The following is a 26571-nucleotide window of genomic DNA, read 5'->3' as shown; positions in this document are numbered from 1 at the left end:
TTGAACTCAGAGATCTGCCTGCCTTTTCCTCCTGAGTGCTGGGATTAAAGGTGTGTGCCACCACAACCCATTGGTGGTACACACTTGTAATCATGGCATTAGGGCATGGAGGTAGGAGGATTGGGAGTTCAAGGCCACTTGTAGCTGCATAGTGAGATTCAGGCCAGCCTGGGCCACCTGGGACTCTGTCTCCAAAAGCAGAAATAGTAAAGCTAAAACTTTAGGAAGGAATCGCTGTGTCTTAATCATGTATTTGAAGACAGGTAGTGTTACAGATTGCCAAAGTAGATAAAATTTTCTCAAGAAATAGTTTGATGTTTCATCTTGCCTTTTATAGAAGAACAGATGGTAAGAATTTTACTTTCCTGGTGTGAGAAAGGTCTAATGAGAGGTGATGATATTTAGGTAGTTTACTCATATATGTCTAACTATAAAAGGACACCATAATATGCATGCTTTAGAAAATGTTTGGCTACATAGTCATTTATTTGTAAATAACTTTGTTCTTTATTATATGAGTGCCATTCTTGAGTGTATGTTTTTCCTAGATTTGTTTTAGGTTATTTTAAATATACAAGCATTGTAATAGTGTATCTTCCTATTAGCTATTTAGGACAAGTATAGTTCTGCTTTTTACAAATACTTTCAGGAATGTACAGGCTTTAAATATTATACGATCTCTCCTGGTAACTTTTTTATGTAGGATATTAAGATTGGATTTATAACAATAACATATTTTTTTCCTGAAGTGTAGGAAGGGGAAATACAGTCGTTGGATTAGTTCGCATTCATTAAGAAAAAGTCTTGGTTATATGGTTGTTTAATGTTCTTACTTTGCCACATCTGTGTTAAAGGGGGTTTATTGTAGTTATGCTTTTAACTTTAAATACATAGTACTTTTATTTATTTATATTTATTTTTATTTTGTTGTTTTTGATACAGGGTCCCTCTATAAAGCTTTTGCTGTCCTGGAACTCACAGAGATCTGCTTGCCTCTGTCTCCTGGGTGCTGGGATCAAAAGCATTTGCCACCATGCCCAGTCATAGTACCCTTATTCTTGAAGTGAGGTAGAAGTAGTTCGTAAGAAACATTTCAAATTTTTTATTTTTTTGAGGTTGGCGGCGGTGGGTGGGGGGTGGGGGGTGTATCTCACTATGTTGCCTAGGCTGGTCTTGAACTTCTAGCCTCAAATGATCCTCTTGTCTCAGCCTCCAGAGTAGTTGGGAGTATAGGCATAAAAACATTTATATTCTAAATTTTAGTGATAAAGTCTAGTGTGCCATATTAAAAATAAAAATCAAGTAAATGAGGCGGTTCTCATAGCCTTGGAGAGAAATTGATCACTGTCTTTTTAGGATGAGGTGCTTCTAATCTGCAAATGGGTAGAAATCACACTGAATTTTAATTCTTTTATTGGTTTTAGTGGGTAGAAGGAATCACTCCTCAGAGTGGCTTTGCTAATAGATTTCTTTGGATGTTTTTGTAATATTTCTCTCTCTCTGTGTGTATATCTAGTGCTGGCATGTGAGGCAGGCACTGTGCCCTGAACAACACTGTAGCTGTATGTTTCAAAATAGCGTGAAGGTTGGCAATAAGATTTTCAATTTTTTTTTATTTATTACAATTTATTCACTTTGTATCCCAGCTATAGCTTATCCCTTATCCCCTCCCAATCCCACCCTCCCTCCCTCATCTCCTCCCATGCCCCTCTCCAAGTCTACTGATAGGAGAGGTCCTCCTCCCCTTCTATCTGACCCTAGTCTATCAGGTCCCATCAGGACTGGCTGCTTCATCTTCCTCTGTGGCCTGGTAAGGCTGCCTCTCCCCACCAGGGGGAGGTGCTGAAAGAGCCAGCCACTGAGTTCATGTTAGAGATAGCCCCTGTTCCCATTAGTAGGGAACCCAGGCAATAAGATTTTTAAAGTAACTTCATTTTGTACTAGTTCTCGATTTTTTTTTAATGTTACTATAAATAGTGTAAGACTTAAGGTGGCTGGAATCTGTTTTATGAAGGCTTGCTATTTTATATTGTTCTCTTTGATTTATATTTGAGTCTGTCTAATTTTAAATAAAAGCTTTATACATTTGGGTGTGGCCTCTGGTTATTTCTGTGGTCAGTAGTCATGGTTATTATTCACTGTGCTCTCAGGTAGGTGAAGTTAAGAACATTTTTACTTCAGAAAGTTCAGTGTTGGCATCGTATAAAAAAGCACGAGAATCATTTCCAAAGCACTGCTCTTTATCCTCAAAAGAAGCATGGGGCTTTTATCCGAGGGGCCTCAACATATTCTTTTGAGGATGAGTCTATTGGGAAGCATGCTATTTGCTTTGTAGACCAGGCTGGCCTTGAACTCATAAAGATGCACCCACCTCTGCCTCCCCAGTGCTGGGATCAAAGGTATGCGCTACCACACCTGGCTACAGACACATTATTTTAGCTCTAGGCCATGTTGAAATGATGGACAGAAATGCCTCTGGGCATGATCAGCTTGTATTATAACGTTTTATAAATAACTTTTGGATGATGTTTTTACTGCTTTCTCCTTTACAGATACGTTTTTATTTTATGTTACCATGGGTGTTGAGTTTGCCTGCGTGTCTGTGCACCATGTTTGTGTAGGGCAGGAGAGGCTATTGGATCTTTTGCAACTGGAGTTACTTATAGTGTGAAACCCTGTGCAGGTGCTGGGACCCTACTCGGGTCCTCTGCTAGAGCAAGTGCTTATAACCGCTGAGTCATCTCTCCAGTTCTGCACCAAAAAGCTTTAGCCGAAAATAAAGGAATGGATACACCGAAGGTGTATTCACACAGGCTCTTGCCCCTGAAGGTGCATGCCTTTCATAGTCACTAACAGATATCCTTGGCTGGTGATCCTTGATCCTTTCTGCACCCAGCACATGATGCTTATGCTTAAGTGATCATGACAGGCTATGCCTGAAACCCCATACTCTTTTTTTTTTTTAAACCTTTTTATCTATTCTTTGTGAATTTTACATCTTGGACTCCTATCCCACTCATCTCCTTGTACCTTCATATCTGCCTCTACCCTTGCAGCCTCCTCTTCAAAAGATAACAAAAAAGGAAACATGCAAAACCTCGATGTGAGAGCTGTAGTGTATCACAGTGTGTCCCACAATGTACCCTTCTGTCCACATTTTTTATTTGAAAATGTTGACTGTAGTCACTGGTTTGGTTCCAGGCCTCTGGCCTCTGCTACACTATCAATATTGGTTCCTCACTGGGATTCCTCTCTGATAGTATCCTGAGTCAGGGAGATTCTGCAGCTTTGGATCAGCAGGACCATCCTCTCCACTTGCTTCAGCAGTTCACAGATAGGGTAGATAGCTGCTAACTGTGGGTAGGCCCTGGATCTGGGCCTTCATAGTAGCTGAGGTGGTCTGCCGTCCACCACTACTTCATCTGTACCATCAGGGTCAGCTCTCCGGCCTGCTGCAAGTGGTTAGGGTCTGGGCCAGCTCTCTTCAGCCGTTGGACATCAACATGGTCCCAAGTGGCAGACCAAACTAATGACATCCATATGGCCTTTGGTGTCAACATGGGCCATGGACATCGACATAGACCCCTGCTGCTGCACGGCCATAGACGTAGACTGTAACATAGGTAGTTACATAGACTAGGACTTTACCGTGGCCTCAGATGGCATTGCTGCCTACTCGCATCAGGCTATTCCTCTCCACTGTCATGTCTCCAGATCTGCCTCTCTTCATATCTTCATAGTGCACAAATTGTTCCTCTTCTATCACTCCCATCTCTCCACCACATACTTGGACACTGTAGCAGCCCTGCAGAGGGCAGGCCACACAGGTGTGCCTTTTTCTTCTTCTTCTTCTTTTTTTTTTTTTTTTTTTTTTGAGACAGGGTCTCACTGTGAAGCTCTGAAGCTCTGGCTGTCCTAGAACTCACTATGTAGACCAGGCTGGTCTCAAACTCACAGAGATCCACTTGCCTCTGCCTCTCAAGAACTGGGACTAAGGGTGTGAACCACTATGCCCAGCTGACCCCATACTCTTGAGCTGTGGTGGGTGGCCTGGTCTCAGAAGGTAGCCCAACAGAGGCAAGTACCCAGTGTCAGGCCAGCCACAACTTTCATGCTGTGGAAGAGTGGCAGGCTTACCTGGCAGCTGAAGAAGCAGCGGGACAGCTGAAGAGCCCCTCTGGGCAGGAGGAACTGGAAGGAGAGAAAATCTGAACCAAAAGCTGATAAAAGGCTCTAAGGAACCAGAGAAGAGAAAATGCTAGCCCTGGTCTATAGAACCAAAGATCTACCAAATCCTCAGGCTTCCGATGGTGTCAAGGGTAAGGGTACGATCAAAGCCTACATAGGAACTGTAACACTAGTAGGGTTCTGATACTCAAGGCCTAGACAGAGACTGACAATAGAGGGTGCCACTTACTGCTACTCACTGCGCCCCAGTGCATGGCCGAGGAAATGGATACATCATCAGCCAGCTGATGGTGACAATGGGGATGGAGCCTTGAGCCTTGTGCATACCAGACAAGGATTCTACCACTCACTTAGTCCCTAGCCTCAGAATCTATACTTTTTTGTTTTGCTTTTCAAGACAGGGCTTCTCTGTGGCTGTCCTGGAACTTGCTCTGTAGACCGGACTGGCCTTGAATTCAGAGATCCGCCTACCTCTACTGCCTGGCAGAATCTGTACATTTTCAATGTAAACTCTTATTAATCTTTGCAGAACTCCGTGCAATGCGTTTTGACCACTTTCACCCTCAACTCCTCTGCCATCTGCCCACAACTCCCTTCACTAACTTTGTGCTCTCATTACTATTATTTTAAACATACCCACTTAGTCCAATTTGAGCTGCTCAATACTCACAAGTGTGGGACCATCGTTGACCTACCAGGGCCCACACCATTAAAGAACACAGTGTCTCCTTTCCCCAGAAGCCTCCAGCAGCTCTTCAGTTAACAGGGGTACATACGAACCCCTCCTCCTGCCATGCTAGAACGTTTGCTGCTCCCATTTTGTTCAGGTCTTGTGCAGGCAATCCCAGGTGCTCTGAGTTCATGAGCGCAGTGGTCTGATCACGACCTGAAGACAATTGTTTTTCTTCAGTCCTTGCTGCCCTCAGGCGCTTATAGCACCGCAGTCAATAAATATAAAGATAATCGATGTTAGTTGTAACTTATATTAATTCTTCTTCAACCTGGAGACACAGTCTGAAGGCAGGTGTTTATTTTATTTAATTTTTTATTTTGCCCAACATTTTTGCTCAGCTTCAAAGACTATCCCCCACTGTGCTCCATGCTCTGTGTAGAGCCTGGGATATCTTCTGTCCCACACAGGTCCTTCTATTCTCTAGGGATTCCTCTCAGCTCCTCAGAGTCGCCAAACTGCTTCTGACATTCCTTCTGTTAAAACGGATAGAATATTCTGGCTCTTTTGCCAAGAGACTAACTTCAAAGCAAGAAGCTTCAAGACTCTGCCATCTCCAGCAACCAGGAACCAGGAACCAGCAGTTCCTTCACTGCAGGGCCAGCGTCGTGGTTAAGAGTTTTCAGACAGAAAATCCCGCTGAAGGATGCTCCTGGGAAACGCTGATGTCCGAAAGCCATCAGTTTTTGGGTCCAGAGGGGACCAGCTTCGGGCCAGGGTGCGAGAGGTGCACAGTCACCCGAGTACAGGAGCCCTACGGCTGCGGGGAGTACGCAGTGCTAACTCCTTGTCGCCTCCGGGCGGGCACAACGCCCTGCTTGCGTGGCTGTCAGTCAACATCCCCGCCCCGCCCCGCCCATAGTCGGACCAATCGTAGCCGGGGGTCGGGGGTGAGGCGCCGGAGCGGGGTCAGGAAGCCGGAGAAAGAACGGCCTGGCGCGGAGGCCAGCAATCGGAGCGTCCACATCCCGCGGGAGGGCGAGCAGCGGGTGAGACCGGAGACCCGGTGAGTGCGAGGCGCGACTGTGCGCGGGGCGGGGCGGAGCCTGTCCCGGGAGCGCGGGGTGCAGCGCGCCTCGCGCGCCCCTCGGCTGCCGACCCCTGGGTTCCGCCTGCCCACCCCGCATCCCTGGCGTCCCCGGCCCGGTGTGGGGACTTGCGGGCCCTTGAGTCCTGATTGTGTGCGGGGGGCCTGGGAGTGGATGCCCCGCCCGAAGACGCAGGCAGAGCTCCAGCCTTGGGCTGCAGCAGCCTGGGACCGGAGGATCCCAGCCGCTGCAGAGATGGGGCGGGGCGGGGCTGGGCATCTCCACCCTCAGTTTCTCCACTTGCTGCAACGCCGCTGCCCCGGGTAGAGGGCACCTGGATTCAGTGACCGGCGCCCGAGAACGCAGCCAGGCCCCTGTACCCCTTCTTTCAACCCATACCATCCTTCCTTCCCTACACCCAGTGAAGAGAGCTTGGCGACGGTTTTCCCATCGCCGCTCTGTGCCCCAGCCGCCTTTTGGCAGGCTGTCCTGTCATACTTTGGACTACTCTGGCCTTACTGAGCTGCAGTTTTGAAGGCATCGGGGCAGTCACGAAACGAGCGTGTGACAAGACTCAGTATGATGTTGAGATCGTGTAGTCCATATCTGCTTGACCCAAGTTAGTAAGACAGTGGTGCTAAGAGAGGTTACAAGGCAGGATTTGGCAAAACGAAATTGAAATTGTAACCCCCGCCCCCTCTTGCTTTTCATCATTTACTTCGAAGGAAGATTTTCCAACTAACACTGCCCTGATGGTCGTGTTCTCTTCCTGCTGCCATTTGTCATTTGGAACATTAGGGTGTCTTTGAGGCTGGCAGAGTACCTGGACCCTCAAGATTGTCTGATTTCTCTCAGGGGAATGGCACACCATACTTAACCTAACTCTGCAGTGTTGGGCCTGTTATGCCTAGATCATGAGACCCCTCCCCCCCAATAGACCACCAGGGATATGAGTCCGATGTAAAACACACAGGGTCTTTATTCCAGCTCAAGCGTGTGTCGCAATCCCACCTGGCACAGCAGGTTGGGAGAGCAGCCACCAGCTCCAAGGGAACAGGGTTTTTAAAGGAAAAATCTCAAGCAGGGGCTTCCAAAACTTACATGATTGGACAAAACGTAAAGGAATGAAATGCACCCTGACTTAGTTGATTAACAGCACCTGGCCAAACCACAGAGAGGAACAGCTTGCCAAGAGGAACACTGCGACCCTGGGAACAACTTATGTTTTCTTAACTGACCCTGTCTTTATCGGTCTGCCTCAGTTGCTGTGTCTCACTGCAGGCGGCTGCAGAGAACATTCTGTGTTTTTTTTTTTTTTTTTTTTTTTTCAGAGCTTAAGGGTGGGAACCAAGGTACTCCAGGGACAAGCTAACCTTGGATGGAGTCTGAGAAACAACATAGAGTTAGTTCCACTAACCCTTTCATTCCTCCCCACCTTGTAACTATGGAGGCCAGTCTTGGACTGCTTAGAGATCTGATAATTGGGTATCAAGTTGTTGATACTGGGACCTCATTACCATTAACCGAATAGCTCCCAACTTCTGTCTAACAAAGGCAATCAAACTATTCAGTGTGCAGGGGCCGAGGTTAAGCACAAGAGACAATATCAGCAAGGGTCTGTTAAGGCAGAGAACAAAGCAGTAAAGCAAGGGAAAGCATTAAACCAAGATTCAAACCAGCTTTGGTTTGCTTTGTACTCTTTTTCACAGTTAGTCAGGTTTTCTCTAAACTTAGCCAAGAGAACTGTTATACCAGGATTTAAACCATCCTCTGGAATCCTATCTTTCCAGCCTCTCTCTAGGCTTTTTGTTATTTTTGCTAAGGATTTTCCAATCATTCCTGAGTGGTTTATATAAAAACAATATTCCTCTCTAAGGACTGCACACAGCCCATCCTGTTGTAAAGACAACAGATCCAAGCCCCTTCTGTTCTGTTATTTCTGTCAGGGAATCAATATTTTTTTTCTAAATGGGTGGTTGAGTTCTCAAGGCATTGAATATCTGCCTTTTAGCTGTTATAATTCTGGCTTTGTACATCCAGTACTGCAATACCAGTTCCTGTTCTAGCTAAGCAGGTCTCCAAGATAATAGCTAATGTCAGGGAGTCCCTTTTAACTTAGCATTTCAGCCTGTTGGGTAGGATAGAGGTCGATGAATCTCTCCTGTAATTTCCTCAGGTTGATATTGGGGTGGAGATATTTATATTGGAGACCTAGGAAGGCTGAAAGGCTAGTCAAAGGCTAGGCAACAGGGCACCATCTAATTAGTGATCCAGTTGAAGAGATGGAGCCATCACATCAGCTGGACTGGTTTACTTCAGATTTCAGCAAGTCCAGATCTCAGCTTGCAGTCCATAGCTGATCCCCGAATGGAGTCTGTCAGCCACCTACAAATCTGCTGAGACAAATTCAGACCAGAGACAGAAGTTAAAATTCGTCTAGTAATTAGGGAAAGTGAGGAATCCCAAGACCAAGGGAATAACTCATCTGAAGTTCGTTTGAGCTATGGCAGATCCAGGTCTTCTGACTTTTTGATTTCCTGAAACTCAGATGAATTTTAGTTTACAAAAGGAAGTGTACTAGTATCACCATTGTATTGAGATCCATACTTTAGAAAAAGCAGGTAACAGGTGTCTACAAGACAGCAGAAGACTCAAGCCATTAAGATCTAGTAAAAACTATGGTTTTTAGGTCAGAGATATACACATTAGAGAAATGTTTTTAGCATGATGAGAAGCACCTTTAAGTCTATCTCCAGAGGACAACCAAAGGGAAATTAAAATCTCAAGCTAGTGACTGGATAATAAGCAGTCGGTGATCTGTCAGCTTATCAGAACTCTATTGGAGGCATCAGGGCAGTCATTCAGGGAGAAACGAGCGTGTGACAGGACTCAGTGTGATGTTGAGATCTTGTAGTCCATATCTGCTTGACCCAAGTTAATAAGACAGTGGTGCTAAGAGAGGTTACAAGGCAGGATTTCGTAAAACGAAATTGAAATTGTAACCCCCTCCTTGCTTTTCATCATTTACTTTGAAGGAAGATTATTGCCATATTTCCAACTTATACTGCCCTGATGGTCATGTTCAAAACTCTCAACTTCTGAAATCTTATAACTAAATATAAGCACAACAAAACAATAGCAGAGAGAGAGATCTGAAATATCTCCCATTTTTAATCTGTCTTAAATTATTTTTCTATCATTATAATTTACATTCATATTAAAACATCTATTTAGACCTAGATCCTTCAATCTTTCTTGCATTTATCAACTTTGAAATATTTTCCTAGACCCTCAATTTTTTAGATCCTCATAACTTAACTTTTATATCCTCAGACCCTATATAAATTGTACATCTTTCTATCTGATTATTTGCCATAAGACACAGGCAATGAACATGAAGCCTGTGAGCAAGGCAAACCTCTTTGCCTTTCTGAGTGAGAGATCTAGTATCTAGTAGTCCTAACTAGCTATTAAATTGACCAATGAACCAACAGTGGATCTAATTGTTTGCTCTTTAGCTGCAAAGCTACCATTAGCTTAGCTTAGACATCAATGTGATCAGAGACCTGAGAAGGATAAATTATAAACTAATTAAATGTGCCAATCTATGTACCAATAAAAATGACAGAGATAACTAGTCAGTCCACCACCTAGGCAGCTGTCTCTGGCTCCTGTGGTCTCATGGCATCATGAGCAGAGGTGGTCTGGCCATCAGGCACAGAAGGTGAGAGACTGTTTCTATGGAACAAAGAACGTGAGAGATTGGCCTCACCTCTCCTTCAGCAACGTGTAACAATGACTTTCCAGGTTTTCACAGCTCTGTCCACAGTTTAGGCTGGGCCCTAGAGGTGGGTCAGTTAAGGCAGTCTTGCCCAGTGGTTAGTATACCTCAATCCAGAGTTGAAGTCATCTGTTGTGCCCAATTCTTCTTGGAGACCTTGGAGAGCTACTGCCAGGATTTTGGGACTCTCTGTCATAATAAGCTTACACATGTTAAAATGGTTAAAATGCTATATATTCCACAGATCTCCGACAAGCTTGAGGGCCAGCATATGAGTTACTCGTTGTCAATCCTTAGTTATCTACTCTAAATTACATCCTGTAAAACAGAATGCCATAATCTCTAATTCTGGCATATTTCTTAGATAAGTATTTTAGAACCATATCCATTTTAAGTATTTCTTTTATTTTTAGAACATTGGTGTTCTGACTGTGTATGTCTGTCTGAGGATGCTGGATCTCCTGGAACAGGAGCTACAGAAAGGTGTGAGCTGCCATTGAAAATTGACCCTTGTTCCTCTGGAAAAGCAGCCCATGCTCTTAACTGTGGAGCCATCTCTTCAGCCCCAAGACAGCAGCTTTTTTTTTTTTTTAAGATTTATTTATTTACTATATATATAGATCTCATTCTAGATGGTTGTGAACCACCATGTGGTTGCTGGGAATTGAACTCAGGACCTTTGGAACAGCAGCCAGTGCTCTTAACCTCTGAGCCATCTCTCCAGCCCCTTAAGTAATTCTTACATAAACAAACTTTGTAGTTACCCATCCTAGGTTTAAACCTTGAAAACATAAACAAGAGACTACTGTAACCAACTGAAGTCATTAGCATAACTTTAATTGTATTTCTAAACTAAAGGAGAAGCAAAACTTTCAATCAGATATAGTTCATAGAGGGGTTAGCAAATCTTGCTGGTCCTACCACATTGCATTAAGACTGAACAGCAAAAAGCTTAAAGGACAAAAGTTTCACTCAGTACTAAACAGAGAACTAAACACAGCTGGCAGTCTTCAGCAAAGATAGACTATTCTGGCCACAGCAAATCTATAGGCCAGAAAGAAACAGCATCAAATCATACATATAGGAATTGGCAGCCAGGCACATATTTTATATAATGGTTAACAATGACTTGAATATAACCCTATATAACCCTGGGCTAACATGGAGCTGCAGTCCTCTTCCCCCTTTAAAGAGCATAAGCAAACATTTTGCATTGAAGAATCACCAGCCTTTTAAATGAAGAACAGCATATTTTACAGTTCTTTCTCAAATCATATTTGCAGGTATGAGAAACCAAAGCAAATACAGTTCATATGCCCTCTGGCTTTCTAGTCATACTCTGCCTTCCATGATATTCTATATACCTTCAGGTTAGGCTTTTCCTAGCTCTGTTCTGATTTAACCAGACATTCTTTCCTTTTTTTTTTCTATCCCACTCTCTTGCTTTCCAGACAACATAAAAACTTCCATCAAAATCCTTTTTATCATTTCTTTACTAAGTCATTCCATGGGTTTTTATTATCCTGACATGATACATTGCAAAAACTGCAGTTTTCTTAGTTGGCTCAAATGGCATGGCTTGGTTTCATTTGGTAAAATTAATAAAATAAATACCAGGGTCTTTTCATCTCCCCCCAAATAGTTGAGAAATTGTTCCAAATTCTTTGTTAGACTGTCCAATGTCATTATTTTAAAATGCCTGATAAACTTTAAAATGTTTTATACCCTTAAACATTTAAACATTCTCCAAAACCTGTTTTTTGCAGTATTAAAATAACCAGAGTGAAATCATAGAGCATAACCATAGTTTTTAGTCAAAACCAAATTTTATCAGAGACAAATTTTATTAGCAATACCAAGTGTATTATTTTGATGTTATAAACATCTTGTTGGCTGACAACAAGAAAAGTCCTTGTATACAAACACATGGAGGTGCAGCTCTAATATCTCATATAAACAGTTTCAAACCTTATTTTTTATAAACTTGGTTTTTAAGACAGGACAGAAATTATGTAAAATCTTAACATACTTAATAACTAATAATCAGTAGCCAAGACATACAGAATATAGTAAACTTATATATTGAAAACAGACAGACAAAACTTAGTTTTACTTCTTTTAGCTATAATTTCAAGGGAGGAACATCTTGCTAACTGTTGAATCCAATTTTGACCATAGAGGCTTGTAGCTTTCTTAACTGAGAAGCTGCTGTTGCCGCTTCAAGAGCTGCCTGTCTGCACAGAAGCCCAGGCAACCCAACTCAGGGGAAGACCTCTACCACCAGAGACCTGAGCATTGGCAGAGACCAGAGCATTGGCAGAGAGACCTGCCAGACCAGGGCTTCCCAGATATGGGCAAGTTAAGTCTAGGGAGTTAGAAGCAGTCTGTCCCATAGCATTCCTCACAGTCCAATACAAGACAGTGAGGACACACAAACACAGGGAATAAAACAGAAGCGCAGACACGAACAAAGTAGCTGCCCCGCGACCGAAACAGAAGTGAATCAAAAAGTTGGACTTACAGACTCCTGCCATGGAAACCAAAAGCAGCACAGAGAGGAGAGTAACTGATACGGTGCTCTCCATCCTCCACCCAAAATCTCTCCAACCGATGGTGTGATTCCTCGTAAACCTCAGGGCCAGGGATGTCTCCCCTGACTCCCACGACTGTGACTCTTGAGTGAGTTTGCTCCTAGCCACATCTTGCCGTTTGTACAGACACCTCAAGGCTTTTCAGAACCGACATGCAAGACACAGACATTACACAGAGACACTTACCAGTCGGCATAAGACCCCGACCTGGAGGTCTGGGGTATCCGGGACGAGTCCCCAAATGTTATGCCTAGGTCGCGTGGGTCGCAATCCCACCTGGCACAGCAGGTTGGAAGAGCAGCCGCCAGCTCCAAGGGAACAGGGTTTTTAAAGGGAAAAACCTCAAGCAGGGGCTTCCAAGACTTAGTGTTACATCATTGGACGAAAGGTAAAGGAATGAAATGCACCCTGACTTAGTTGATTAACAGCACCTGGCCAAACCACAGAGCGAAACAGCTTGCCAAGAGGAACACTGCGACCCTGGGAACAACTTATGTTGTCTTAACTGACCCTGTCTTTATCGGTCTGCCTCAGTTGCTGTGTCTCGCTGCAGGCTGCAGAGAGCATTCTGTGTTTTGTTTTTTTGTTTGTTTGTTTTTGTTTTTGTTTTCTCAGAACTTAAGGGTGGGAACCAAGGTACTCCAGGGACAAGCTAACCTTGGATGGAGTCTGAGAAACAACATAGAGTTAATGCTGCTAATTTAATCCTTACAGGCTCTGCCTCCTTTGACTGGGCTTTACTATCTTTCCATCTCTATTATTCTCAAAACCTCTGGGTTGACAATTTGTTACTGAGAAGGGAAAGGAAGGGATAGGTCACAGAAGAGGGAATGATTGTCCCTAGTGCCCCAGAACCGCGTTGTTCCGAGAGAGCACAAAGGCACAATTCAAAATTCAAATTCATTTTATTACCACCAGCCCTTGCCAACTAATGTAAGTAATAGCCTCTGGCCTGCCTCTGTCTTTAGTGGTTCTTCTACTTGATTGAATACTATAGCTATCTAGGACCTTTAAGGGGTAGTATTAAGCCCATTTCCAGAGATTCTGGTTTATTTTTTTGTATGGGGCCCAGAGCCTGGCATTTAAAAAGTTTAGATTGTTAATGTGCGATACCATATTTACCGGTCCTCTCCTATAGCACTTTATGACTTATTAAGTGTCTTCATCTACCCCGCAGTCTCCATGAATGCCTCGGGTCCTGCCTTGGAATACTCTGATGGATAAGGTCTAGGTGAGTCAGTTCTTTGGGTCATTGGAGGTGGGGGTACGGGAAACAGAAACAGAAGTTACAGAAAGGAGCCCTCCCTCATCTTTGTTCACAGATTGATCTTGGTGTTGATCAGGTCTCCAGTTCTTTCTGTATATCTTGCTTTGTTAAATCTCAGGTTCTTTTCTGCTTTTCTGTTTGTTTGTTTTTGAGACAGGTTTTTTTTTTTTTTTTTTTTTTTTTTTTTTTTTTTTGTTTTTTTTTACAAGGCTCTGGCTGTCCCAGCACTCCTTTTCTGTTTGTTTCTGAGACAGAATTTTTCTACAAAGCCCCACTCACTGACTGTGTAGGCCAGGCTAGCCTTGACCATACAAAGATCTGCCTGCTTCTGCCTCGTGAGTGCTGGGATGAAAGGTGTGTGCCACCATGCCTAGCTGTTTCTCAACATTTCTAACTTCAGTTTTTACTGTTAGATGTAACTTTTCATCTTTGTAGCTTTTATTTCCAGGTGAAAAATTATAACTTACAAATAAGGAAGGGGGTGAGGATGGGAGGGGGAGCTCAGTGGAAGTGATGGCTCTGAGCACTTTACTGTGATGTCTTTCCAGAGACAGATCTCTATAGACTCTCAAGCAGTATCTAGTTAGGGCTCTATGTCCAGTCTTTTCCTGGCATGACTGTCCATGAGTAAAGCCAGAAGAAGTCTCTGGCCACAAGGCGTGTCTTGCATTGCTGTCTGTAGCCTGTACTTTCACTAGCTTTGGAGTCTGTGTTCTGTCTGTATCACTGACCACTGCCTTGCTGCTCCTTCTGGGTTCTGAATCACACTAATGTGCTACTGTGAGTGGCTCCCATTTGTGCAATCGCAGGAGGCAGCTAAATTTCTGTGCCTCTTTGGTTGTACACTCTGAACACCATCAAGAAAACACATGACTTTTGTGGCTGGCTTCTTGAGAAGACTTTGTAATGGAATATGGGGGGGGGGGGTACAGGTGACTGGGCTATTTTTTTTTTTTTTGTTTTCATAGCTATTTCCCTCCCTGAATTTGTAGACACTTCAGGGTGGGTGAGTGCCTTGTTATGGGAGAACGGTGTTGAGGTCAGGCATGAAATGGTTAGGTTACTCTTGGCATTGTGTGAAGTTGTCTAGAATGGTGGATTTATTCCTTTTTTCCACCATATGTTTCCTCTCCCTTCCTTCCTTCTGAACCTGGGGCCATGCATTCTATGCTAGCACTCTGTAACTTATATCTTTAGCCCACATTTCTCTAACAAAGGAACTGACTCTCTCTAATATAAATATAAACTTTTAAAAGAGAATTTCTGGCCCACAGTACAGTTATAGGTAGACCTCTTTTTTTTTTGTGTGTGGATTGAATCAATATGTATTATGTGAAGAGCTAATACTGGGGGAGAATTGAAAAACATAATATATTAATCCAGGCATGGAGGTGGACACCTTTAATCCCAGCACCTGGGAAGCAGAGACAGCTGGATCTTTATGAGTTCTAGGTAAACCTGGTCTGCATAGTGAATTTTAGGCTAGCCAAGGCTACATAGTGCAACCATGTCTCAAATAACAACAGCAACAACACTTCCCCCCAAAAGAAAAGAAAAATATGGTATATGATTAAGTTGCTTTTGTTCTGATATATAGCTTTTTTTGATTTCCATTTATTTATTTATTTATTTCTAACATTTTATTTTATTTTTTTTTTCATTTTATTTTTTCTATGAGCATTGGTGTTTTGCCTGCATGTAAATCTGTGTTAGGATTTGAGATTCTGGAACTGGAGTTATAGACAGTTGTAAGCTGCCATGTGGGCGCTGGGAATTGAACCTTGGTCCTTTGGAAAAGCAGCCAGTAATCTTAACCACTGAGCCATTTCTCCAGCATCTCTCTATATATTTTAAAAGTATAGTCATATTTGGAAGAATGTAGTCGGAGAAATTATAAACACATACGAGTAATCGGCTAAGAAGTGAATATGTTGCTGTGGGAATTCTGAGAACAGGAGTGCATTCCTTCAGCTTAGTCTCGTCCTCATTCTGCAGCTGGGTCAGAGAAGGATTAACATGGTTCTTGTGGGATGGGAATGGTACAGCAGGTGGAGTAGAGGAGTGAGAACAAGGGGCTTCTAGGTCCAGCAGCAAACTGAAGGGAGTGATGACACAATTGAGCTATTCTAAGCTACTTTAAACTCTGATTATGCTCCCTTGCCATCGTTGATCTCCACCTACCTTCCAAGAAACCCTCACTGGTACCTCTCTGCTTACCTGTATCAAATATTGATTATATACTCATTGTGTGTTACTTTTGCTATATGACACTTAGACTCTATAGTTAGTTCTCAATTCATATGGACTATATAGCATAAATATTCTAATTTTTACATTCTCCCCTTCCCTTCTTCTCTTCTTCACCTCTCTGTCTGTCTGTCTCTCTCTCTGTGTGCATCTGCTGCTATGGCTCATTTGTGGAGGTCAGAGGACAACTTATAGAGTCAGTTTACTCCTTCTGCCTTGTGGCTCCTGGGGATCGTATTCAGGCTGTTGGGCTTGCCAGGAAGCACTTTTACCTTCCGAGTCATGGCCCCTTTTTACAGAGTTATCATTTCTAATAAACGAAAGGCCTAAAATTTCAAGGTAGCAACAAGCCTTGGCCTACACTAAACAATATGTCTTAACTGTTTCTAAATGTACACCCCTTTCTCTCGCCAAGGACTGTAGTAGTGTGTGTTGATTTCCAGCCAAAGGCTACTGGAGCGGTAGGTGGTGTAAACAAGCCTTTATCAGTGCTGGCACAGAGATTGGAACCACTATCAGTGTCGGTGCAGAGCTGGACCCTTCAGCTGGAGCTTACTCAGAAGCAGCAGAAACTGGAGTTGTGAAAATGGAATTCTTTCTGATCCTCCAAACAATAAGGAGAATGATTCTGATTGGGCTTTCCAGGGCAACATCAAAACGACAGAGGAAAAAAAAAGAACAGTAACAGTAGCCAGTGAAGCAAATATCCAATAAAAATAACAGACGAAGGTTGGTGAGGTGGCTCAGGGCACACACACAGATTTAAAAAATTAATTAAAAAATTAAATAATACATGATAACATGGATAATCAGGACTGCCCTCCCCTTCTAAATTCAGAAGATGTCAACTCAAGTCAGAATTTCAGGACATTACAAGAAATGAAGGTAAAAATGTATAAATAAACATTAACAAGGGTTTCAAAGCAGGCAAGGCCAAAATGCCGAAGGCCCAATATGTAGGCATACATAAAGGCAGAACCGGCTGAAAATATTTTCTTACTGAGGTATAAACAAAATTCATTTGCAGAGAGCAAAAGCAAAGGCCAAACAGACACTGAAATGTGATTCAAATTGTTTCTCAACAGGAACCTTCACCTCAAAGCACACCTTATCTGCCTTGAAAACAAAAGTAATTGCTTCCTTTGTACATGTCCTTTGCTGGAGAGAGAGAGAGAGAGAGAGAGAGAGAGAGAGAGAGAGAGAATATGACTACTCCTTTAAGACTTTTTCCAGAAGAGTTTAATAATTAAGTAAATTGCCTGACATATGCTTCTAGTTCCTACATGTCTGGGGTTTAAAACCGTAGTTTTCAATTTGTATCAAATTGTGTGCTTGACTTTTTTTTTTTTGTTTGTTTGTTTTACAGAAAGTAACAAAATGTCCTTACAGTAATAAAAAAAAAAAATCCATTCTTGAACCAGAAATTCCCATGGTATACAAGAAAAAAAATAGATTCTCTACAGAAATTACTATATAAGTGAATTTTTATATATACATATTTAGAGGGAAAGGGATCAGATCAAATGTTTCTTGTTTTTTTTTTCTTTTGGAAAAATTGGTGTATTATTCTGTCTACTTTTCTACAAAAATTAAGATGTGCAGATATCTGTTCCCTGATATAAAATGAGAAGTTACTGCAATTTTATAAATTTTATAAAAATAACATTATCAGCTGGGCATGATGGCCTTTAATTCAGCACTTGGGAGCCTTTAATCCCAGCCCAGAGGCAGGCAGATCTCTGTGAGTTTGAAGCAGCCTGGTGGTCTACAAAGTGAGTCCGGGATAGCCAGGGCTTGTTACACAGAGAAACCCTGTCTCAGGAAAAAAAAAAAAAAAGATACTATCTAGTGAGAACATAATTGAAGTCATAACTGATTTGCAACACCCCACTGCCCAAACCCAACAACATGAACAACATAAAACCAGCAGCTGGAGAGAACATCTGGAATCTGTTATGAGACTCCAGTCCTTTGCCCCTAAACATCTGTAACAAAGAAATCAAGACCTTGTACAAACACTTTGAACTGTCTCCCCCACATCTTCAGGGCAGGTGTCTTTCTTCCTATGCCTTGTCACTTTGCTGAAGGAGAACAGGACCACATATTGGGGAGCTGTAAACTGAAGGCTGTAGAGACTGTCTTTCTAGAGGGTCAGGATGGTTTACACACAGTGTTCTGGAGCTCTCTATAACAACATGAGGCCTCCTCCTCACACTCTTCACATATAATGTATATGGCAGTATTATATAATTTGAGCTATAAGGGGAGTGAGGTGATTTTACGTAGTTAGAACTCCAGAAATTTGGGCCTGGAGAAATGGGTCAGTGGTTAAGAGCACAGGCTGCTCGTTGGGGTGCGTGATGTGAAATTCACAAAGAATCAATAAAAATCTTTAAAAAATACTAGAATTTAATGTTTACTTTTATATTATAATTTCTGAAATTGAATTATCTGGAGATAAGGTATCTGTCATTGTGCCTAGACCCTTTGCTGTCTGCTCGTGACTTGACCTTGGATAAGGCTCATGAAAGGAAATGGATTTTTCTTTCTTTTGCAGTTGGTGAGACTTTGGCTTCTCTCTCTCTCTCTCTCTCTCTTTTTTTTAAGAAAAACATGCTTCTTGAATCACTGCCGTCTCTCCTCTACAGAACTCTTAAGCTTATTGGCAGAATAGAAGCAAATGAAACTGAGCGTTCATCCACAGCTCTGAGCAAAGGAAGACATGGGACTTTGAAGGTGAAAGGAGTACGGTGTCGGCCATGGGTCAGCAAGACACAGCCGGACAATGTGGACCAATTTCTTCAAACTACGAGTCTTCTGCTGTCTGTTTGCAGTGCTGATGGTGGTGGTGTTGGTCGTCAATGTCACGCAGGTAGAGGTGAGTGCTCGGGTCTGGGGACTTGTCCCTCAGTAGCCTGAGGTCATCGAGAAGCTTGTGCCAGCTGCATCTTTATGATGCTGCAGAATGTGTTTGAGCATGTCTAGCACTGATCCCACTGTGCTGAGGACACGGTGGTGAAGACAGGATTCCTCTCCTTATGGAGCTCACATTCTGAGTGTATGTGGGAGAAAATACAGAAAATACGTACCTGAAATGCTTGGATTAGATAGAGCCTGTCATAGTCAGGAGCTTTTTGTTTTATTTACAGAAGGAAGGTTCGTTTAGTTCTCTAATATAGAAAGTTTGGGATTCAGGAGATTTATTTGTTTGTTTATTTGTGTATTATTTATAGGCAGAGTCTTAATATGTATCCCTGGCTAGCCTAAAACTCAGAGATCTGCCTGCTCCTGTCTCTTGAGTGCTGGAATTGAAGCATGCAACCAGCATAGTTTTTACTGGTTGACTGTTCGTAATTCAGAAATCTTTTTTTTTCTTTATATTTAAAAAAATTATTTATTTTTTAAATTCACTTTATATCCTGGTTGTAGCTCCATCCCTCCTCCCCTCCCAGTCCCATCCTCCCTTTCTCCCCCTACCCCTCACCTTTCCCTCAAGAAGGGGAGCTCCCTTTCCCAACCACCCCAGTTCATCAAGTTGCATCAGGACTGAGCAGGTCCTCTTTCCCTGTGGCCTCTCAAGGCAGTCCTGCCAGAGAAAAGTGATCAAAAAGCTGGCAAGTGAGTCCTTGTCTGATGCAGTCCTCGCTTTCCTTACTAGGGAACCCACATGAAGCCTAAGCTGTCCATCTGCTAGGTCTTTGTAGGGAGACTGGGTCCAGGTTGGTGCTTCAGTCTCCGATAAATGCTCAAACATTTAACTTTGGACTTGAGAGCATTTCAGATTTCAGAGTATTGGATTAAGAATGTTGCCTACTGTGTTAGGTCTCCATTGTTTTATTTTATTCCTTATATGCCAGATGCTTCCTAAGGAGAGGCAAAAATGTTGTGCTTCTGGGTGGGAGTTGACATGGGGAGGAACTGGATGAAGTAGGGAGAGGGGAAACTGTAATCAGAATATACTGTATGCAAAAAAAAAGTTTTTATGTTTGTTTTTCAAAACAGGGTTTCCCTGGCTGTCCCAGAAGTCACTGTATAGACCAGGCTGGCCTTGAATTTACAGAGATTTGCCTGCTTCTGCCTCCCATGTGCTGGGGTTAAAGTGTGTGCCACCACTGCCCAGCCTGTTTTCAATAAAAGAAAAAAAAGCATGTTCCCTACAATCATAAGTAATAATCATAATTGCATGATGTAGACTGGCAGAGCTTGTGAAAGTGCTGAAAAGAAAGGAAGCTGGCGATTTCCCTTCCCCCCACTTAGCCACAACCAAAGGCTGGCCTCCAGCTGGCTACAGGCAGAACCCAGCTGGTCAGCTGGACCCCATTAACTCCATCTTTTGCATCCCATACCGTGAAACCATTGTTTCTAAGGCTTAGGCTACAGGGAATTGCTCTAACCCAAACTTGCAGCTAACACTGGGGTGGCATCAGTGGTGGCGTCAGAACAAAAGCTAAATCATCAGAAACACTTCTTTTTTTCCGTGGGGAACAAGCAGAGTGGGTACTTCATGACTGCTTTAGGGTAAGGAACACTGGGCTTTCCTGAAGAAGGGGATCATGTGGCCTGGCCACAGGCTGAAGGACAGTTTCAGGGGAGGAAGTTGATGAGTCTGTTTTGAATACAGCTGTATGGCTGAAGGGCAGAGAACATGTCTCCCGGAGACACTAAGAAGATAATTATTAGTAATCCCCTACAATCCCCTCTTTCCTACTCCTCTTATGGAGCAGTTTTCACAGGAAAGATGCTAGCTAGCCCTTTTATTTTGTTGCTTGTAGTGCTTTTTACGATGCAAGTCTTAACTAAGCAAGGCATTTCTTTGCTTATTCAGGTTACTAGCACAAGACTTTTTACAGGCAAGCCACAGGCTTTTTCATTTCTCCTGCTGGAAATTGCTTTGTGTTGTGTAGCAGAACATCTACTCTCACTATGAAGTGGACACAGAGTCCTCTAGGTTTTTTTGCAAGCCGTTGGGTACTTTGGAGAATACAAAGTAATTCTGTTCAAGATTACAACATAACGTCTAGAAATTGACTCCTTTCATTTCGTTACACTGTTCTTATGTTTTGCTGTAGAAAAGGCAATGTCAGCACCATATTGACAATGCCTTTCACCTGAGAGCTTTCTGTTATAAATATACATCTAGGTATTGTGATAAGAACATGGAACTTACAATACCTTTTTAGTCTTTTAAATAGATCGCAATCTCTCTCTCTCTCTGTGTATTTGTGATCACTGTTGGAGCATACTATTAGCACATATCCTTCACCTTTCTAAAGATGGAACATTAAAAAGGGGGAATCAAAGAGTGGAAGAGTTGTCCTCTGAAGGCTTCTGTACCAGCCCAAATGCTGTCAAGATATATTTCATAACAGTTTGCTGTTTCATCATTCAATCAGCAGAGATAACAGGCCTTCTTTCCATGATTAGTTCACTAGCCTGTGTTTATTTTTTTCCATTTCTGTAGGAAGCAAGACTCGCCAGGCTCACAGGGTGGTGGGGAAGAACCAAAGCCCATGTTTTCCTGACTGTGAGTCCCGTACTCTTTTACCATTGATGTCACTTTCTTTATTTAGGGCAAATAATCATCAAGAGATGTAGGCAACCTCATTGCTCAAATGTGAAAGCCGAAAATCAGTGGCTTGGAAACTTCTTGTTAATCTCTTCTTTACTTACATCTCCATCTTTCCCTATCTGTAGCTCATAGTTCCTTTCATCACATATTCTTTATCTTTTCATTTGAAAAAATGACAAGTTCTTTGCTCTCTGTGGCCCCAGTTTCTCCTCTGCCATCTTTGTCTGGTAACTTCTTCTCTTCCTTCAGACTGAACTTAAATGTTACTCTCTTGTGACTCTCAAGTTCTATTTTATATGTTCCCCTTGCTTCTGCTTTAGTTTGGATCTAAAATGGTTTCTAAATGCTCATTTGTTCAAGTACTAACCTAAATGCATAGGTACTCCATGGAAATGATAGACCTTGAGGATTCTGACCTCATATACAGAATGATCAGGTGACAGAGTCACAATTTGTAATTGGGAGGTGCTGGAAACTTTTGAAGGTGGGGCCTAACTAGAGATATTGCTCACAGGGGAAAGCCAACAAGACGTGTGTTTTGCTTCCTGCTTCTCACTGCCATGAGGTAAGTAGTCTTGCCATCCCATGGTGTACCCATTATGCTGCTTTGCCTTCCCACCAACCTGGACTGAAACCCCTGAAAGTGTGAGTTGATTTTCTCAGGTATTTTGTCCCTGTGACAGAAAGCTGACTGACAGAACTCCATGAGTTTCCACTGTAGCTTTCACGTCACCATGCAGGACTTGTGAACTGTGTTGCCAGATGTGTCTACTGATCCGTTGCCCCAGTCATCTGTAAGGAACATGGGATATCCCCCTAATTCCTAAACCCAAGACCAGCTCTCACTGAGTATGCTTAACAGGCAGGTACACTCTAGGTTACTGGAATCTCAGCCACTTCTGTGGGTTTTCTGTTATACTCCTTCATGGTTTCCTACTTAATACCTGTAGTTATTGGGGTTTAGAATCTGTACTAAGAAACATTTTATTTGTATCAAGAAGAGTCTCCCAGCAGCAATTTGCCCAATAAAGGCCTTGACCTTGGTTTTATGTTGCAACATAGTCTTCTTCATGTGCTTCTTAGTAACCCTTGGGCTTGCCTGTGTTGCTAGGAGGTTCCAGAGGGACAGGAAGTAGCTGTGCTCCCCACCAGATTACCTCATGCTTGGCTATAACATTGTTTTGTTGTGCTTTACCTTTGTTGGAATATTCAGGCTTTGCGATAGTAGGACAGCTGGACTTTGGTGGTACAGTCTTGGCTGTTGTCAATTCTGTTCTTACACTGACATCTAGCCATCTGGGTTTGGGATGATTATATCTCTAGGTTCTGATTTCTGGGTTTGTCTTTTTTTTTTTTAAGATTTATTTATTTATTATGTATACAGTGTTCTGCCTGCATGTACACCTGCATGCCAGGAGAGAGCACCAGATCTCATTATGGATGGTTGTTGGCTTTAATGTTATTTTATTCTGCCACCATGTGGTTTCTGGGAATTGAACTCAGGACCTTTGAAAGAGCAGCTAGTGCTCATAACCTCTTAGCCATCTCTCCATCCGGGTTTGTCTTTTTTAGATGGATATTTTTTCCTTGGTTTTTGGTTCCTCTTGTTCTAGTATAAGAATAGTTACACAAACCACTCAGACTCAGTTAGGTACAGATGATTTATTGGAACACCCTTTCCGAGCTGATCGATCAGGGCCACAGTAGGGACTCTGGAGCCTAACTGTGACACCTGCAAGTTCCCAAAGCAGGATTTTTATAGAAAGAAACAAATGCAAAAGACACAGGGAGGGCAGTAACACATTTTGGCTAACTAGACAAAGTATTATCAGATAACCTTTAAGCTGATTGGTCCTAAGTGAGGTAAGTGAGGCAGGGCTTAGGATCTTCTAGAGTACATCCACAGTGTAGCCAGGGGGTGTAGATAAGAAGGCTGCAACCAGAGTGTAGCCAAGTGAATAGATAATAAAACTCTTGAATCATAGTAAAAATCATAGTGGAAGTTCAGCTCAATCCTCTGGCCAGGTCTGCAAGTGCCAGCTATGAACAATTGCTTCCAGGAAGCAGGGTTAAAAAGTTTAAAAGTTTGAACCTAATTTCACCTTAGAAACAAAGTGGAAGCTGAGTACAAAGATGGCTGCAACTTTGTTTCAAATATCAGGCTACAACAATCTTTAGTCTTCTGGCCAGAGTGACCTGTGGTTGAGTACAGGGTCTTTGCTTGGGTTGGGGACCAGAGTTCTGGAGGCCAACAGTCCTCTGGTCTCACCTGGGGTCCTCCACTTGAGTTTGAGGTCTGGTGTTCTGGTGGCTGGCATTGCCTTCAGTAGAGCAGGAGGCTTCCACTGGAGTTCATGTGGTGTGTTTGTTAACAGTGATAAGCAGTGTGGATACATTACTAACCAATGTCCATTGTTTCCATCAGATTATATGCCTTTTTCAAATATTATTTTATTATTCTATATTACATGTGCAGAAGTTTTGTCTGTGTACCTTAGAAACCAGAAGGGAGTGATGGATCCCAGGGACTGGAGTAACAGATGGTTGTGAGCCACAGAGTGGGTACTGAGAATTGAACCTGAGTCTTCTGGAAGAGCAGCCAATGCTCTTGATTGTTGAGCCTTCTCTCCAGCCCAGGTTATATTCTCTGTTGTATAATTCTGTAGGTTTTGTCAAATGATGTGTTCATCATTAAGAGTATGATAAAGCGTTTCACTGACCTAAAAAAGGCCAGGTCTTTATATGTTTATTCTTCCTTTTCTCTCTTGTACACCAGAGGACCTGTCTTTTGTTGTCTTGATAACGTTCATTTTCCAGAGTGTTGTGAAGTTGGAATAATGCAGTGTGTGTAGTCTTTCAGATTATTTTTCCCCCCTTTAAATAATTTAGCATGGCTACTCTATCATCTTTTTGCTTTCATTATTTCTGATGACATTTCTTTTGCTTTTCCTGAAATGACATATGTTTGTTAGAGTTTTAGTGGCCAGGAGTTCAAGCTCAAGGTACCAGCCGATTCAGGGCCAGATGAGATTCCCCTTTCTAACTTGCAGTGGGCCAACTTCTCACTGTCCACACTGGGGAGACAGACCCTCCTTCTCCTACTCTATTTCCTCTTCATTCTTCTCCTCTTCTTTTTTAAAGATAGACTCACACTGTAACCCCAGAGAGGTTGGAGCACCCATCAATCCTCCTACTCCACCCCCCAGAATTCTGGGATTCAAAGCATGGGCCACCATGCCCAGGTTTTTCTCCATTTTTTGCAAAGCCACTGATGCCATTTTGAGAGTCTGTCCACATAAACTAATTTAACCCCAACTGCCTTCCAAAAGACTCATCTGTCTCTTTGACTCGGCAGTTCCACCCTTTTCCTTCTTGTGCTGCAGCCTGGAGCCTCTCACAGGAGTAAAGGAAAGGTAACCATACTTCATCACCACACTTCTTTACAGTCTCATGTCCGAAGTCTGGAAAAGCCGTGATTTAGTAAATTTGGGCTTTCTTGTTTAAAGTTGCTTCAAATGGGAGGCTCAGTCTGTTAACTATTTCTAATAGCCTATTTGGAGACGGAAGTCCAAGAGACTTCAGTTTGAGTGGGGAAGAAATCATGCTTACTGGAGAAGAGGAAAAGGCAATATGGAACACACATTGGAGCGCAGGACCCAGGGTGGGAAGGTATGCACATCCGTGTCCGTGTGCTTGTTGTCTTATTACTAGTGCTGTGGCAGGGGCTGTATGCCTTCCTCTCACAGAAGAGGGCAAGAGGCTGTGATGGAGACAGAGGTCTGCGCTTCTGAAGAGTGGGGTGTTAGGGGATTCTCGCTTGTGCAGCAGGTAAAGGGTGGAAAGGTGGAAGGAAGATAGAATCCAGAAAATTTGTGTGTGGGAGACTGAAAGGACTGTGGGATGGAGCCCACATTGCAGGACTACAGGGAGGAACAGATTTTAAAGCCTTAATGTAGCACCCAGCATGAGCAGAATAGTAGGAAAACGGATCAGTCTCTAGCTCTTGGACAGGTGAAGAAGAAAGGAGAGGGAGGGAGGGAAAGAGGAGACAGGCAGGCAAGTAGACTGTTAAGGTTATTATAGGTGGTGGTGGGGGAGATGTTAGGGAAGTCCCTTTTAGTCCTGTTGCATTCTTGGAAAATTCTGGACTGAATGCTAGTTAGAAACTCTAATCTTCTGAATGATAGCCCAGAATGATAATGAAGAAGGGAAGTAGGAGTAATCAGAGATGAAAGACAATTCTCATCCTGGAAACAATAAGTGAGTCTTTAGTGGAGTGGGGTAAACTGATTTCTATTGAAAGGAGAGCTCACAGGGTCTAGGACAGAGAACTGCTGTGAATCAAATGCTTCTGTTTATTGCGATGAGTGTGGGGTGGCAGGTAAAGGCGCTGAAGCTTGGCAGTCTCCCAACCTTAAGCCCATTTCCATCCTGTGTTTCTGACCCTGACTATGTTCTTCATGAAGTTAACACATTTGATAACTACCTAAAATGTACAGGCTCAATTTTAATTAAAAAGAAAATATGAGGTGGCATATGCAGAGTACCTAGGGTGCAAGAGGACTAGGTGGTGGTGGCACACGCCTTTAACCTTGGTACCCAGGAAGCAGTGGCTGGCAGATCTCTGTGAGTTCAAGGCCAACCTGGTCTACATAGTGAGTTCCAGGTCAGCCAAAGCTACACACACACACTCACATACATCCACAGAGTGCAGGGAGACTTATTTCTCTGAAAAATACATATGAGCATGGCCTTATTTATAGATATTTCATGTATTTTTTGCAGTATAATTATAAAGAATTATATTTTTCTTATGGCATTCTTCAAATGATTAGGTTGTTTCTTTCATTCTTTCTCCATCCCCACACTGTTGGTTGGTCCCTCACTCCCTACTAGGCTTCCATCTGCTTTCATGTCCCTAGAACCTCCTGCTCTCTTATAGTTTCATAGTCTGGACCACACTCACAACCCCTTATTTGCATACATGCAATTACTGAAAGTTAGGACCCACTTATGAGTGAGAATATGTGAGTTTTTTTCTTTCTGAGACTGGGTTACCTCACTTGATACAACGTATTCCAGTTGCTTTCACTTTCAACAAATTTCTTTCTTCTTCCTTCCTTCCTTCCTTCCTTCCTTCCTTCCTTCCTTCCTTCCTTCCTTCCTTCCT

At 42.8% G+C, this 26571-nt stretch overlaps 1 protein-coding gene across 3 annotated transcripts in view; it reads left to right on the top strand.

Moving 5' to 3' along the window:
* The first annotated feature begins 5826 nt into the window (after positions 1 to 5826).
* Nxpe3 (neurexophilin and PC-esterase domain family member 3) overlaps positions 5827 to 26571 on the top strand; it is a 53345-nt gene continuing 32600 nt past the window's right edge. Inside the window, exons 1-5 of one of the 3 annotated variants that reach the window (XM_055594013.1) lie at positions 5827 to 5924; positions 13496 to 13549; positions 18481 to 18710; positions 21294 to 21356; positions 21916 to 21966. In XM_055594013.1, the coding sequence (XP_055449988.1) occupies positions 18618 to 18710; positions 21294 to 21356; positions 21916 to 21966 (207 nt within the window). In that variant the 5' untranslated portion in view covers positions 5827 to 5924; positions 13496 to 13549; positions 18481 to 18617. The remainder of the gene's footprint in view (positions 5925 to 13495; positions 13550 to 18480; positions 18711 to 21293; positions 21357 to 21915; positions 21967 to 26571) is intronic. The other 2 variants (XM_055594022.1, XM_055594031.1) reach the window with 2 other exon arrangements.

Source organism: Psammomys obesus, unplaced genomic scaffold (genome assembly GCF_907164565.1).
Source record: "Psammomys obesus unplaced genomic scaffold, mPsaObe1.curated_primary_1811, whole genome shotgun sequence".
NCBI classification, from domain to species: domain Eukaryota; kingdom Metazoa; phylum Chordata; class Mammalia; order Rodentia; family Muridae; genus Psammomys; species Psammomys obesus.
This window is presented reverse-complemented; position numbering and strand designations above follow the sequence as displayed.